General features: G+C 44.9%; 1 protein-coding gene and 1 non-coding gene across 7 annotated transcripts in view; both read left to right on the top strand.

The window, feature by feature from the left end:
* The first annotated feature begins 5,091 nt into the window (after positions 1–5,091).
* The window catches only part of mboat1 (membrane bound O-acyltransferase domain containing 1), a 157,645-nt gene continuing 149,524 nt past the window's right edge, over positions 5,092–13,212 (top strand). For 5 of the 6 annotated variants that reach the window (XR_005942688.1, XR_005942689.1, XM_041185162.1 and 2 more), the window contains exon 1: positions 5,092–5,300. Coding sequence is in view for 3 of the 6 variants with exons in the window: in XM_041185162.1 (XP_041041096.1) it covers positions 5,211–5,300 (90 nt within the window). In the remaining 3 variants the exon portion in view is untranslated. The remainder of the gene's footprint in view (positions 5,301–13,212) is intronic. The other variant, XM_041185163.1, reaches the window with a different exon arrangement.
* LOC121276614 lies at positions 12,819–12,922 on the top strand. Its single transcript, XR_005942696.1, has one exon. It is a non-coding gene; the product is annotated as a U6 spliceosomal RNA (small nuclear RNA).

Raw genomic sequence — 13,212 nt, 5'->3', positions numbered from 1 at the left:
CCATCTTCAGTCAGAGGTGTCAAGTGAATGATCCATCTCAGCTTCCTCCAGATGTCCCCAGTGTCATAGATGCCAGGCTTCAGCCAGTTTGATTCACTCCACCTGATATCATGAAACAAATGAAGGCACTGGATACTGCAAAGGCTATGGGCCTTGACAATATTTCAGCAGTAGTACTGAAGACCTGTGCTCCGGAACTAGCTGCATCCCTGCCAAGCTGTTCCAGTACAGCTACAACACTGTCAACTACCTGGCAATGTAGAAAAGTTTCGAGGTATGTCTTGTCCACAAAAAGCAGGACTAATCCAATCCGGCCATTTACCGTCCAACGGTCTATTCTTGATCATCAAGCAAAGTGATGGAAGGGGTCATCAACAGTGCTTTCAGACAACAATAACCTGCTCACTGATGCTCATTTTGGTCCCACCAGGACCATTTAACTGCTGACCTCGTTACAGCCTTGGTCGATACATAGGCAAAAGAGGTGAGGTGAGAGTGACTGCTCTTCACATCAAGGCAGCATTTGACCGAATGAATGTGGCATCAAGCAGCATTAGCAAAGATGAAGACAAAGGGAAATATATCGGAATGAAAACAGATGGGTCACCCAGAATAAACCTCGGCACTGGAAATGACAACAGCAAACCCACCCCATTTGACCCTGCAAAGTCCTCCTTATGAACATCTGGGGGCTTGTGCCAAAATTGGGAAAGCTGTCCCACGGACTATCAAGCAACAGCCTGACATAGTTATACTCACCGAATCATACCTTACAATGTCCCAAACACCATTACCACCATTGCTGGGTATTTCCTGTCTCACCAACGGAAGACCCCCACCTGAAGTGGTGGCACAGTGGTATAGTCGGGAGGGAGTTGCTCTGGGAGTTCTCAACAATGACTCTGGATCACAAGAAGTCTCATGGCATCAGGTCAACATGGGCAAGGAAACCTCCTGCTGATTACCACCAACTGCACTCCCTCAGCTGATGAATCATCTCTCCTCCATGTTGAACACCACTTGGAGGAAGCACTGAGGGTGGCAAGGGCACAGAATGTACTCTGGTTGGGGGACTTCAATGTCCATCACCAGGAGTGGCTCGGTAACACCACTACTGCTCAAGTTAGCTGAATCCTAAAGGACATAACTGTGAAACTGGGACTGCGGGAGATGGTGAGGGAGCCAACAAGAGGGATAAATCTACTTGATCTCATCCTCATCAACCTACCCATAACTGATGTGTCTGTCCATGATAGTATTGGTAGGAGTGACCACAACAGAGTTCTTGTGGAGACAAAGTCCTGCCTTCACATTGTGTTATGTGGCAGTACCACGATGCTGAACTGAATAGATTTTGAACAGATCTAGCAATTCAAAGCTGGGCATCCAAGAGATGGTATGGGCCATCAGCAGTGGCAGAATTTTATACAACCACAATCTGTAATCTCATGAGCCAGGCATATGCCCCGGTCTACCATTACTATAAAACAGGGGATCAACCCTGGTTCAATGAAGAGTACAGGTGGCATGCCAAGGGAAACACCAGGCATAACTAAAAATGAGGTATCAGCCTAGTGAAGCTGCAACACAGGACTATGTGCATGCCAAACAGTGAAAGCAGCATGTGATAGAGAGCTTAGTGATTCCACAACCAACAGATCAGACCTCTGCAGTCCTGCCACATCCAGTTGTGAATGGTGGTGGGCAAATAAACAACTAACTGCAGGAGGAGACTTCACAAATATCCCCATCTTCAATGATGGGGGAACCCAGCACATCAGTGCAAAAGATGAGGTTGAAGCATGTGCAGCCATCTTCAGCCAGAAGTGCCAAGTGAATGATCCACCTTGGCCTCCTCCTGAGACCCCCAGCATCATAGATGCCAGGCTTCAGCCAATTTGATTCATTCCACCTGATATCAGGAAACAGATGTAGGCAAAGGCTATGGGCCTAACATCATTCCAGCAACAGTATTGAAGATGAGCTCCAGGACTAGCTGCATCCTTAGCCAAGCTGTTCCAGTACAGCTACAACATTGGCATCTACCTGGCAATGTGGAAAATTGCCCAGGTATGTCCTGCACACAAAAAGCAGGAAAAATTCAACCCAGCCAATTAACACTCCATCAGTTACTCTCAATCATCAGCAAAATGATGGAAAGTGTCGTCGACAGTGCCATCAGTGCAAGCGGCACTTGCTCAAAAACAACCTGCTGACTGACGCACAGTTTGAGTTCTGCCAGGACTACTCAGCTCCTGACCTCATTACAGCTTTAGTTCAAACATGGGCGAAAGAGCTGAAGTCATGAGAAGAGGTGAGAGTGACTGCCCTTGCCATCAAGGCAGCATTTGACTGAGTGTGGTATCAAGGAGCCTTAGCAAAACTGGAGTCAATGGCGATCAGGGGAAAACTCTCCACTGATTGGAGTCATACCTAGCACAAAGGAAGACGGTTGTGGCTGTTTGGAGGTCAATCATCTCAGTCCCAGGACATCACTGCAGGAGTTCCTCAGGGCACTGTCCTAGGCAGCTTCATCAATGATTTAGTCATAAGTTAAATTAGGATGTTTATTAATGATTGCATAATGTTCAGTACCATTCGTAGCTCCTCAGAAACTGAAGCAGTCCAATTCCATATGCAGCAAGACCTGGACAATATTCAGGCTTGGGCTTATATGTGGCAAGTAACATTTCACGCCACACAAGTGCCATCTCTAACAAGAGAGAATCTGGAATTCTCTACCACAGTAGGCTGAGGAGGCTAAGTCATTGAATATATTTCAGAAGGAAATTGATAGATTTCCAAACTCTAAGGGAATCAAGGGGTATGGGAAGAGAGGGGAATATGGCATTGAGATAGAGGATCAGCCATGATCATATTGAATGGCTTGAAGGGCTGAATGACCTACTCATTCTCCTATTTTCTATATTTCTATTCAATTGCATAACCATCACTGAACTCCCCCATTATCAACACACCAGCCATTGAACTGGCCTGGCAATATAAATTATTTGGCTACAAGAGCAGATCAGAGGCTAGAAATCCTGCAGTGAGTAACTCGCCTCCTGACTCCCCAAAGCCTTTCCTCCATCTACAGGGCTCAAGTCAGGAGTGTGATGGAATACTCTCCATTTGCCTGGATGGGTGCAGCTCAAACAACACTCAAGAAGCTCAACATCATCCAGGACAAAGCAGCCCGCTTGACTGGCACTCCATCCACCACCTCAAATATTCACTCCCTCCACCACCAATGCACAATCACAGCAGTGTTTACCATCTACAAGTTGCACTGCAGAAACTCAGCAAAGATCCTTTGACAGCACCTTCCAAACCCATGACCTCTACCACCTAGATTGACAAGGACAGCAGATGCATGGGAACACCACCACCTGCAAGTTCCCCTCCAAGCCATACACTACCCTGACTTGGAAATATATCGTCGTTCCTTCACTGTCGCTGACTGCCACCTTCTTAAGGGCAATTAGGTGTGGGCAATAAATGCTGGCCTGGCCAGGGACACCCACATCCTGTGAAAGAATTAAACAAGTCAATACTTATTTTCCAGAACTCATGATGTTGCCTTCAAACTCCTTTAGTGAGAATATTGAAGCCAGGCTACCACCCTCTGTCCCATAAAAACTATCATAAGAGCCCATTGATATTTCATGAAGCAGCTTCCTCAGATCAAAGTTCACTGAAATACCACTGGGGACAGTATGGAATGAATGCTCCGATTAGTTCAGCACTGCTTTTCCTGCAGTGTGCAAGTGTTGGTCTGATTCATCAATGACATCAATGAAAATAAAGTACCAAGCCAGGATTGAACACTTTACAGGTGTACTTGATAAAAGTTACCTCCCATCTTAGCAAAACTGATGCTTGGCACCAGCAACACATTTCAAATTATGTAAGTAAATTAACAATAATAAATTTATGTTTAATTGTATGACTAATTTTTATGTGGTACTGAAAAAATCCTCGTGTTCCATAAGGTCTTCAGAAACTTTAGAACATTGGAGGTCACAGAAGCTAAAGGGTTGTAAAACCTTGTGACAGATTAGGAGCATAGTTAGAAATGAAATTAATCACAAGAAAGGACGTTTTATCTGGTCTAGTTGAATGTTTAACTGAACCTGCGACTGATCCTTTTCTCTGATGCATGTGACAACTGAGTGTGAACAATTTAAGGGCATGAATTGCACGGAATAAATGACAAATATGTGGCAAACATGCCACTGCATGGTGGCCAGTGTTTGGGGAACCAGTTTAAACCTCTTCAACAAAGACACTCTTTTGAGTATGAAACCTAAAAGCAACAGCATCTACATGATAAGAGTGTTTTAATACACTTTTTGGCGAATCACCTTGTCTTTTTTAATCACTAAGGAGCGTCTTGCAGGTTTGGAGGTTTCGTGCGATTTACTCCACTGGCTGAAATATTTGTAAACCCAAAGGATGAGTGTAATAAGTGTGCGAGTTATATTTGATCTGCGTAATGATTAACATCCAGTGGCTCCTGGATTCGATCGCGAAGGGTGTGAACTTGAAACTCTCTATTCCCTTCTTGGAAGGTTACCAAAAATGCAATTAGTCAGGTAACTGGGGATCTGTAGGTTTACCGCAGGTCACAACAACAGGTAACGCCTGTTTATCTGCAGCAACCCCGTTCCAGAGCTGTAACCTGGGATACGTTACCAAGCGTCGATTCCTGGAACCTCTCTTCGCTTTGATACTCCCTCTGCAACAGCTTCTCTTAAAATACTTTGCCACTTAGTTAAGGACCTTTATGCCAGTGCGCGTATTGTTTCAGAATTAAGCTACGTGTGAAGCCCAAACTTCATCACTCTTGCCAACCATTTTTCCAACAGACACTGACTGACTTCAAACCCGACCCAAACTGAAGCAACACAAGCCTTTGCTGAATGACAGCTCCGTCGGCCAATCGCCGTCCTGAGCTACTCGGGCACCACCCAGCCAGTGCCGCGGCAGCCAATGGGCGCTGGCGGCTGAATTTGGTCTTTCAGGGTTGGGTGGGGCCGGGGGTGGGGGACGCTGGGTGAGGCTTGAAGCGCACGCGTCAACGGAAGGAGAACGGTTGTCAGTGAGCGCGCGTCTTCAGGAGCTGGCGGCAGCAGTTTGCGATCGGGACGTTCCAGGCGGCATTGCCGCTGCTCCTTCATTAGAACGGGAGCACGTAACAATCATGTAGAATGGCAGAACCGCCAAGCATCCCATTTAGAACCACGGGTTCCAGGTTGTTACACCCGCTCAGTATCCTCTTCAATGTGCCACTGGACCAGGTAAGAAAACCCTCGTTCACCACCAACCCTGATTCTCCAGTCCTTCAATTTGTCATTGTTGATGTGATCCGATAGAGCATGCATGGCTAATGGCTACAGTAAAGTTCTCCACAATGACAGATTGACATGTTATTTTAATTCATTCACGAGATGTGGGCGTCGCTGGCAAGGGCAGCATTTTTTACCCCACCCTTAATTGTTCTCGAGTAGGTGGTGTTGAGCTGCCAACTTGAATTGCAGTGACCTGTGTGCTGAAGAGACCCCCACAATGCTGTTAGGTAGGAAATTTCAGGATTTTGACCCAAAGGCGTTGATGGAACGGTGATATATTTCCAAGTCAGGATGGCGTGTTACTTGAAGGGGAACATGCAGGTGATGGTGTTCCCATATGCCTGCCGGCCTTGTTGTTCAGGTTGAGAGCTGTTGCAGGTTTAAAAGCTGTTGTCAAAGATGCATCTTGTAGATCAAGGGTTCTCAACTGGGGTCTGCAGTCCCCTAAGGGTGCCCAACAAGTTTTGCTAGTGGCTCTATGTCTTCGTTGCACAGGCAAATTAAACCTCATCCTGAAACATTACAATATCTAAGGCATAGAGCTTTATCTTTCTGCTCCAAGTCACCGATCGCCGCCATACAGTAACACTTCAGCCCCCATCCCCACACATACAATAAGGGTCTAGGAACCAGCAATTGGCACCAAGGGTTCACAGTTATCGATCCGTCATGCTGCAGTGATGATTACATCCAGTTTCAGCTGGTGCATTCTGTTCAATTTGTTACTAATGGACAAAAGGAAAAGTGAGAGCTGGTGCAGCCGTCAACACAATCGGGTCTCACCAGCATTCTATTAGTTTCAACCTCTCTGCCATTGAAGTTGTTAAAGTGTCAATCTACTAACATCAGTATGACTCTGCCAAGCCAGGCCACAGTCTTAACTTCAGCATAACTGAATCAGGATGGACATTGAGCATGATATGTGCATGTGCTTTTTGAAGCTATATCCATGCCTTGGCAGAATTTTTGCTCACCAGCAGCAAGTTTCACAAGTAAGTAAAACAAAAATAATAAATGTACATGTTTAATCATACAACTAATTGTTATGCAGAAAGGAATCTTGTGTTGTATCATAGGGGTCTGTGGAATTCTGTAACATGAGAGTGGGTCCCTCAGACACAATAATATTGAAAACCCCTGCTGCAGATGGTCCAAGCTCAAGTTGAGAATCCCTGTTGGAGATGTACATGCTTATGTCACTGTGTGCTGGTGATGGAGGGAGTGAATGTTTAAGCTGATTAATAAGGTGCCAATCAAGTGGGCTGCTTTGTTGTGGATGGTATTGAGCTTCTTGAGTGTTGTTGAAGCTGCTGTGATCCAGGCAAATGGGGAGTATTCCATCACACTCCTGATTTGTGCCTTGTAGATGGCTTTGGGGAATCAGGAGGTGAGTTACTCATTGCAGAATGCCCAGTCTCTGACTTGCTCTTGCAGCCACTGTATTTATGTGGCTAGCCTAGTTCAGTATCTGGTAAGTGGTATTCCTCAGAATGTTGATGATGGGGGATGAAACAATAACGCCTTGAATATAATAAAATGTCTCAATGCATTTTACAGAGGCATCATCAAATAAAATATGACACTGAGCCACATGAGGATAATACTAGGGCAGATGAACAAAAGCTTGGTCAAAGAGGTAAGTTTAGGGAATGCCTGAAGGGAGGATAGCGAGGTAGAGAGGCAGAGAAATTTAGGGAGGGAATTCCAGAGTTTGCACCCAGGTAGCTGAAGGCACAGTGGGATGATAAAGTTGGGGATGCTCGTAAAGCTATAACTAGAGGAGCCCAGATATTTCAGAGGGTTTTAGGGCTGGAGGAGATTGTATAAATAAGGAGGGACCAGGTCATGGATGGATTTGAAGCACGAATATGGATGTTGAGTGAACAGCATTTTGTGCTAGTTGGGACAGAATGAGAGAGGCCAGCCAGGACTTCTTCAGGTAGTGACCTTGGCTCAACCATCCTCAGCTGCTTCGTTAATGATCTTCCTTCCATCATAAGGTCAGAAGTGGAGATGTTTTTGGATGATTTCATCACGTTCAGAACTAGTTGCGACTCCTCAGATCCTGAAGCAATCCATGTCTATGTGCAACAAGACCTGGACAACATTCAGACTTGATGTGGCAAGTAGCCACAAGTGCCAGGCAATGACCATCTCCAATAAGGGAGAATCTAACCGTCTCCCCTTGACATTCCAATGGCACTGCTATCACTGAAACTTCCACCATCAACATCTTGGAGGTATCTATTGGCCAGAAACCTAACTGGACTTGCCATATAAATACTGAGGCCACAAGATCAAGTCAGAGGCTGGGAATTTTGTGTCGAGTAACTCACCTTCTGACTCCCCAGAGCCTGCCCACCATCTACAAGGCACAAGTGAGGAATGTGATGGAATGCTCGCCATGGAACTCCAACAACAAACAAGAAACTCAACACCATCCAGGACAAAGCAGTGGCTTGATTGGCACCCCATGCACCTTAAACATTTAATCCCTCCACCGCCAGCGCACAGTAACGGTGTGCACCATATACAAGATGCACTGCAGCAACTCACCAAGGTCCCTATGACAGCACCTTCAAACCTGTGACCTCTATCACCGAGAAGGATAAGGGCAGAAGGCGTATGTGAACGCCACCACCACTACCTAGAGTTTCCTCTTCAAGTCACACACTATCCTGAATTGGAACTAAATCGCCATTCCTTCACTGTCTCTGGGTCAAAAACTGGAACTCCCTTCCCGACAGCACTATGGCTGTGCCTACGCTAAATGGAATGCGGTGGTTTAAGAAGGCATCTCACCACCTATCCACTCATAGTTAGGGATGGGCAGTGAATGCTGGCTTTGGTCACATCCCATGAAAGAATGAAAAATGTCAAGTCCAGATGTACCAATGGCATGTGTGAGGGTTTCAGTCACAGAAGAGATGAGGCCAGTGTAGTTTTACAGAGGTGAAAATAGGCATTCTTAGTGATGGCATTGATATGTGGTTGAAACTCACCTTGGGGTCAAATATGACACGCAGGTTGTGAAATCTGGTTTAGCTTCAGACAGTGGCTAAGAGAGCTACTAAGGTCAGTAGCTAGGGAGAGAAGTTTGTGGCGGTGACTGAGACAATGGCTTCAGTCTTCCCGATATTTAATTGGAGGAAATTTCTGCTTTTTCAGGATGCAGGATAAACAGTCTGATAATTTAAAGACCTTGGAGTGATTGAAAAGGTTGCTGGTGAGCTGGGTGTTGTCAGTGCATTTGTGAAAACTAATGTTGTGTTTTTGGATGATGTCACCGAGGGATAGCATGTAGATGAAAAATAGGAGGGGGGCAGGGATAGATCTTAGAGGTAATTGTGGAAATGGGAAGAGCAGCCAGTGATGGTGCTTCTCTGGCAATCCAACCCAGCTGGATGACAGTAGAGAGACATTAAAGGTGAATGGTGTAATCAACTGTGTCAAAGGTTGTAGATAGGTCAAGGAGAAAGAGTTGGCATAGTTTACCTTTGTCACAGGTACATAAGATGTTATTTGTGACAATGTTAAAAACCGTTTTGGTACTGTGGCATTGGCAGAAACCGGATTAAAAGGATTCTAATTGAAGCTCCAGGAAAGATAGACATGAATTTGGAAGGGGACAACATGTTTGAAGACCGTGGAGATGAAAGGGAGGTTGAAGATGGTGTGGTTGTTTGTAAGGAAAGTTCGGCAATGATCACGCTGTTCAACGTTGAGGGGAGGTGGCTACACTCTTACTGCTGATGGTCATTTCCTGGCACTTTTGTGGCGTGAATGTTACTTGCCAATAACTCTCCAAAGCCTGAATGTTGTCCAGGCCATGTAACATGTGGGCACAGAGTGCTTTGTTATCTGAGGTATTGCAAATTGAACTGATTACATTGCGATCATCAGTGGACATACCCATTTCTGACCTTATGTTGAAGGGAAGAGCTATAGAAGATTGTACCTAAAGCACTGCCCTGAGGAAGTCCTGAGGCTAAGATGGTCAGCCTCCAGTAACCACAGCTGCTGTTTTTTGTACTAGGTATGATTTAAGTCAGAGGAGAGTTTCCCCATTGACTGCAATTTTACTAGGGCTCCTTCATGCCACACTCAGTCAAATGCTGTGTGAATGTCATACAGTCACTCTTGCCTCACCTCTGGAATTTGTAGCCGTGTATTTTGAACTTTGAGGAGGATGGTGATAGACTACAGAGGATATAGACATGTTGGGGGAATGGGTGGATAAGTGGCAGGCAAATTTAATGCAGAGAAGTGTGAAGTGATACATTTTGGTAGAAAGAACAAGGAGAGACAATGGATGCTAAAGGGTTGTAATCTAAAGGGGATGCAGGAACAGAAAGACCGGTGGAGGAGAGGCAGGGTGAATCTGAGTTCAAACAGTCAAAGATGGCAAGGTAGGATGAGAAAGTGGTTAAAAAGGCATAGGGAATCCTGGGATTTGTCAATTGAGGCATAGGGGACAAAAACAAGGAAGTTATGACGAATCTTTATAAAATACTGGTTAGTCCTCAACTGGAGTAGTGTGTCCAATTCTGGGCAATTTCATGCTTACTATCACTGACAGTAGCTTTTTTTATTCCAGATTGACTTAATTAACTGAATTTAAATCCCCAGCTGCTGTTGTGGGATTTGAACTCATGTCTGGAGTTTTACTCAGGATTGTTGGTCCAGGCCTCTAGATTACTCATCCAGTAACACGACCACAATGCTACCATACTGATATGTTTTGCATTAGAAGTAAAACCGACTCCTGTTAGGAACTCAAGATAGTTTAAATAAGTTATATTTGTATTTGTGGGTGTTAGGGATGAGTTTTAGCTTTTAAGTTTGAATTGTGTTTCTGTATTTGTGTGTTAGGAAAAGGGGGAACTTGAGTTTTAGTTTTACTTTAAAAGAGTCTGCATTTTAATTAGGTTTTACGACTCTTGAAGGGGAGTTGAAACAAATGCAAAATAGAAAAACCTGGGCTGTTGCCTAGCAACAGGAGGCCCACACAGGGACAGAGGAACCCAAAGTAGTTTGAGTTCAGTTGGTGATTATTCTGTAGAGTTGAAAGGCGTTGCCAGCAGTAGCAGCATAGGAGAGAGGACAGATAGCAAGATCCAAACTAAAGTTGGAAACAGGAACTAGAAGAAGCTGGACAGGAGGGAGCTACAGGAAGCAGGTTTCCCCAAAGAACAGAAGAAAGGGGGTCCCGGGAAGACCTTCTAGTCAAAGGGAAGGAACAGGAATCTGGAAAAGGTCCTGTTAAGTGAATTTAAGAGTGAGGAGCAGAGAAAGGCTCCAAGCTTAAAGAGAGAAAGCTGCAGGACACAAGCTTAAAGCAAAATAGGCTTGCAAGAAGCCAGAAGATCCAAGGAGACAGCCGAAGGTCTCTAACTCTTTTTACTATGGTCATGTGAAGCAGTGGTGTTTGGTTGACATGGTCGCGCATTTGAGAGAGAGTGCTTTGAAGGCAAAACTTGAATGCACATGGCGATCCAGGGAGAGGAACTTTAGAAAGAGAGTTCAAAACCCTGGAGGTGGACCCTTGTGGAGAAAGTGTCATTTGGGAGAAGATTCCAAAGTGGGTTCTTGGAGAGTGGAGGTTGGAAACCCTCAGAGTTCAGTGAGGCTGGTTGGCTCACGGTGTGACAAGTGTCTTGGGGGAGTTGATGAGAGATCCATTGCATCTTTTTGGGGTGGCATCTATCGCTTGATTCAGAGTGTGGTGTGCCTGACCAGAGGTCGCCTATTGGTTTACATGGACTGTTTACATACCGTGAACGTTAGAGTATAAGTTAGCTTTTGTAACTTGTGTTATCCTTACAAATCTGTACATACCTGTAAAGGTATAGTTGTGGGTGAAGAAGTATTGTAATATAGTTCATCTTGTTTAATAAATGTTTTATTCTTTTGTTAAAAGTTCATCAGCTGGCTTTTGTGACTCTGTTCCGTAACCACCCTTTTCTTCTCTAAACAAAAAATCAAAGTTAGGATCTATCAAGCTGGGTTCCACCCTGTGATCTGACTTGTTCAGTAGTAACATCAGCTGGCATCCATAACATATTGAATGAATGAAGCTTTCTGTGAGGCGTCAGTCTCTATCAGGTGTTGCCTGAAGGTTTATCATGTGTGATTTTAAACAGTAAAGTAGAACTTCCCAAGACACCTTACAGGAGCATTGTCAGAACAAAATTTCACACTGACCTGCATAAGGAGATAATAGGATAGGGATTGGTCAGAGGTATATTCTAAAGAGCATTTTAAAGATGGATAGAGAGTTGAAAGGGTTAAGAAGGGGATCCCATGGCTTCAGGCTGAGGTAGATGAATACACAGCCGCCAATAGTGGAGCAAAGAAAATTAGGGTGCACTCCAGCAGGTGCTTCTGTCCAGACATCCTGACATGATCAGTGCCACTGATTGATCAAGAATACATGATGGGGAATGCATCCCTTGGATGACGGTGCACCATCCCTGCACATATGCCAAGTGCTGCTGCATATTGCTCTCCCATAAGTTGGCCACTGTCTCAGTGGAGGAGCTCATGTGTTCAAAGCCCTGAGCGATTGATGTTCATGAACTGAATGGACTCCTCCATTCTCAGCCCTTGACTGTGCACTGCCTCCTGGAAATCCAACATGTGTGAACACGTCTGTTGCTGCTGGTCCAGATAGAGCCTCCTTTCCTTTAACTACTGAGGCCCTGTATCTGTGCCCAGTTGAGTGGGTTGTGTCTGTCCTCCATCCTCTGAGGGTGACTGCTCGTAGCTGCCTCTGCCTCTGGCACCTCCTGCTGCACACTAGTTTCATGCTTACCATCCAGTATCACTCTGTCTAACCATGCACATGGACCCACTGTGATTCTCTCTGTGGTAGGAGCAGGAGTAGGCCATTGAGCCCATCCGGTTAGCTCCACCATTCAATACAATCATGGCTGATCATCCACTTCAATGCTTTTTTCCCACACTATCCCCATATCCCTCTTATGTCATTAGTACATAGAAATCTGTCAATTTCTGTGACTGAGCTTCCACAGCCCTCTTGGGTAGAGAATTCCAAAGATTCACAACCCTGTGAGTAATAAAATTTCTCCTTATCTCGGTCCTAAGTGGCTTCTGCCTTATTTTGAAATTGTGTCCCCTGGTTCTAGACTCCCCAACCAGGGGGAAACACCTTAAAGAGATAGACAGAGTAGATGCAGCTAAGTATTTTGTAGGTTTTAATGAGAACACCTTGCATTCTTCGAAACTGGAGAATACAGTCCCAGTTGCCCCAATCTCTTTTCGTAGGACAATCCTGTCATCCTGGAAACAAGTCTGGTGAACCTTTGTTGTACTCCCTGTGTGGTAATAATATCCTTTCTGAGGATAAAGGGACCAAAACTGCGCACACTACTCCAGGTTCGGTCTAACCAAGCTTCTATACAATTGAAGCAAGACTTCGCTATTCCTGTATTCAAATCCTCTTGCGATAAAGGCTGACATACCATATTAAAATTGGAATGATACAGAGAAGATTAGCATGGCCCCTGCACAAGGATGACACGCAAATTCGTGAAGCGTTCCATATTTGAAGCTTGGCCTAAATAGCCAAGTGGTTATGGTACTGGGTTTGTAACCCCAAGATCAAGAGTTCAAATCTCACAATGGCAAAACTATGAAACAATGCATGTTAGATTTCAGTGGCTTATTGACAAGGACACCAGGTCCCTTTGTATATCTACACTTTTTCATGTCTTACCATTTAAAAAATACTCTGCGCATCTGTTCCTCCTACCAAAGTGAATAACCTCACATTGTTACACATTATATTCCATCTGGTGATGCAGGGTGGGCTTGTAAAGTGTGACAGTGCCTCTCTGAG

The sequence above is a fragment of the Carcharodon carcharias genome, chromosome 3, assembly GCF_017639515.1.
Source record: "Carcharodon carcharias isolate sCarCar2 chromosome 3, sCarCar2.pri, whole genome shotgun sequence".
In the NCBI taxonomy this organism is placed as follows: Eukaryota; Metazoa; Chordata; class Chondrichthyes; order Lamniformes; family Lamnidae; genus Carcharodon; species Carcharodon carcharias.
The sequence above is the reverse complement of the archived record's forward strand: the minus strand, read 5'-3'. Positions and strand labels throughout refer to the sequence as shown.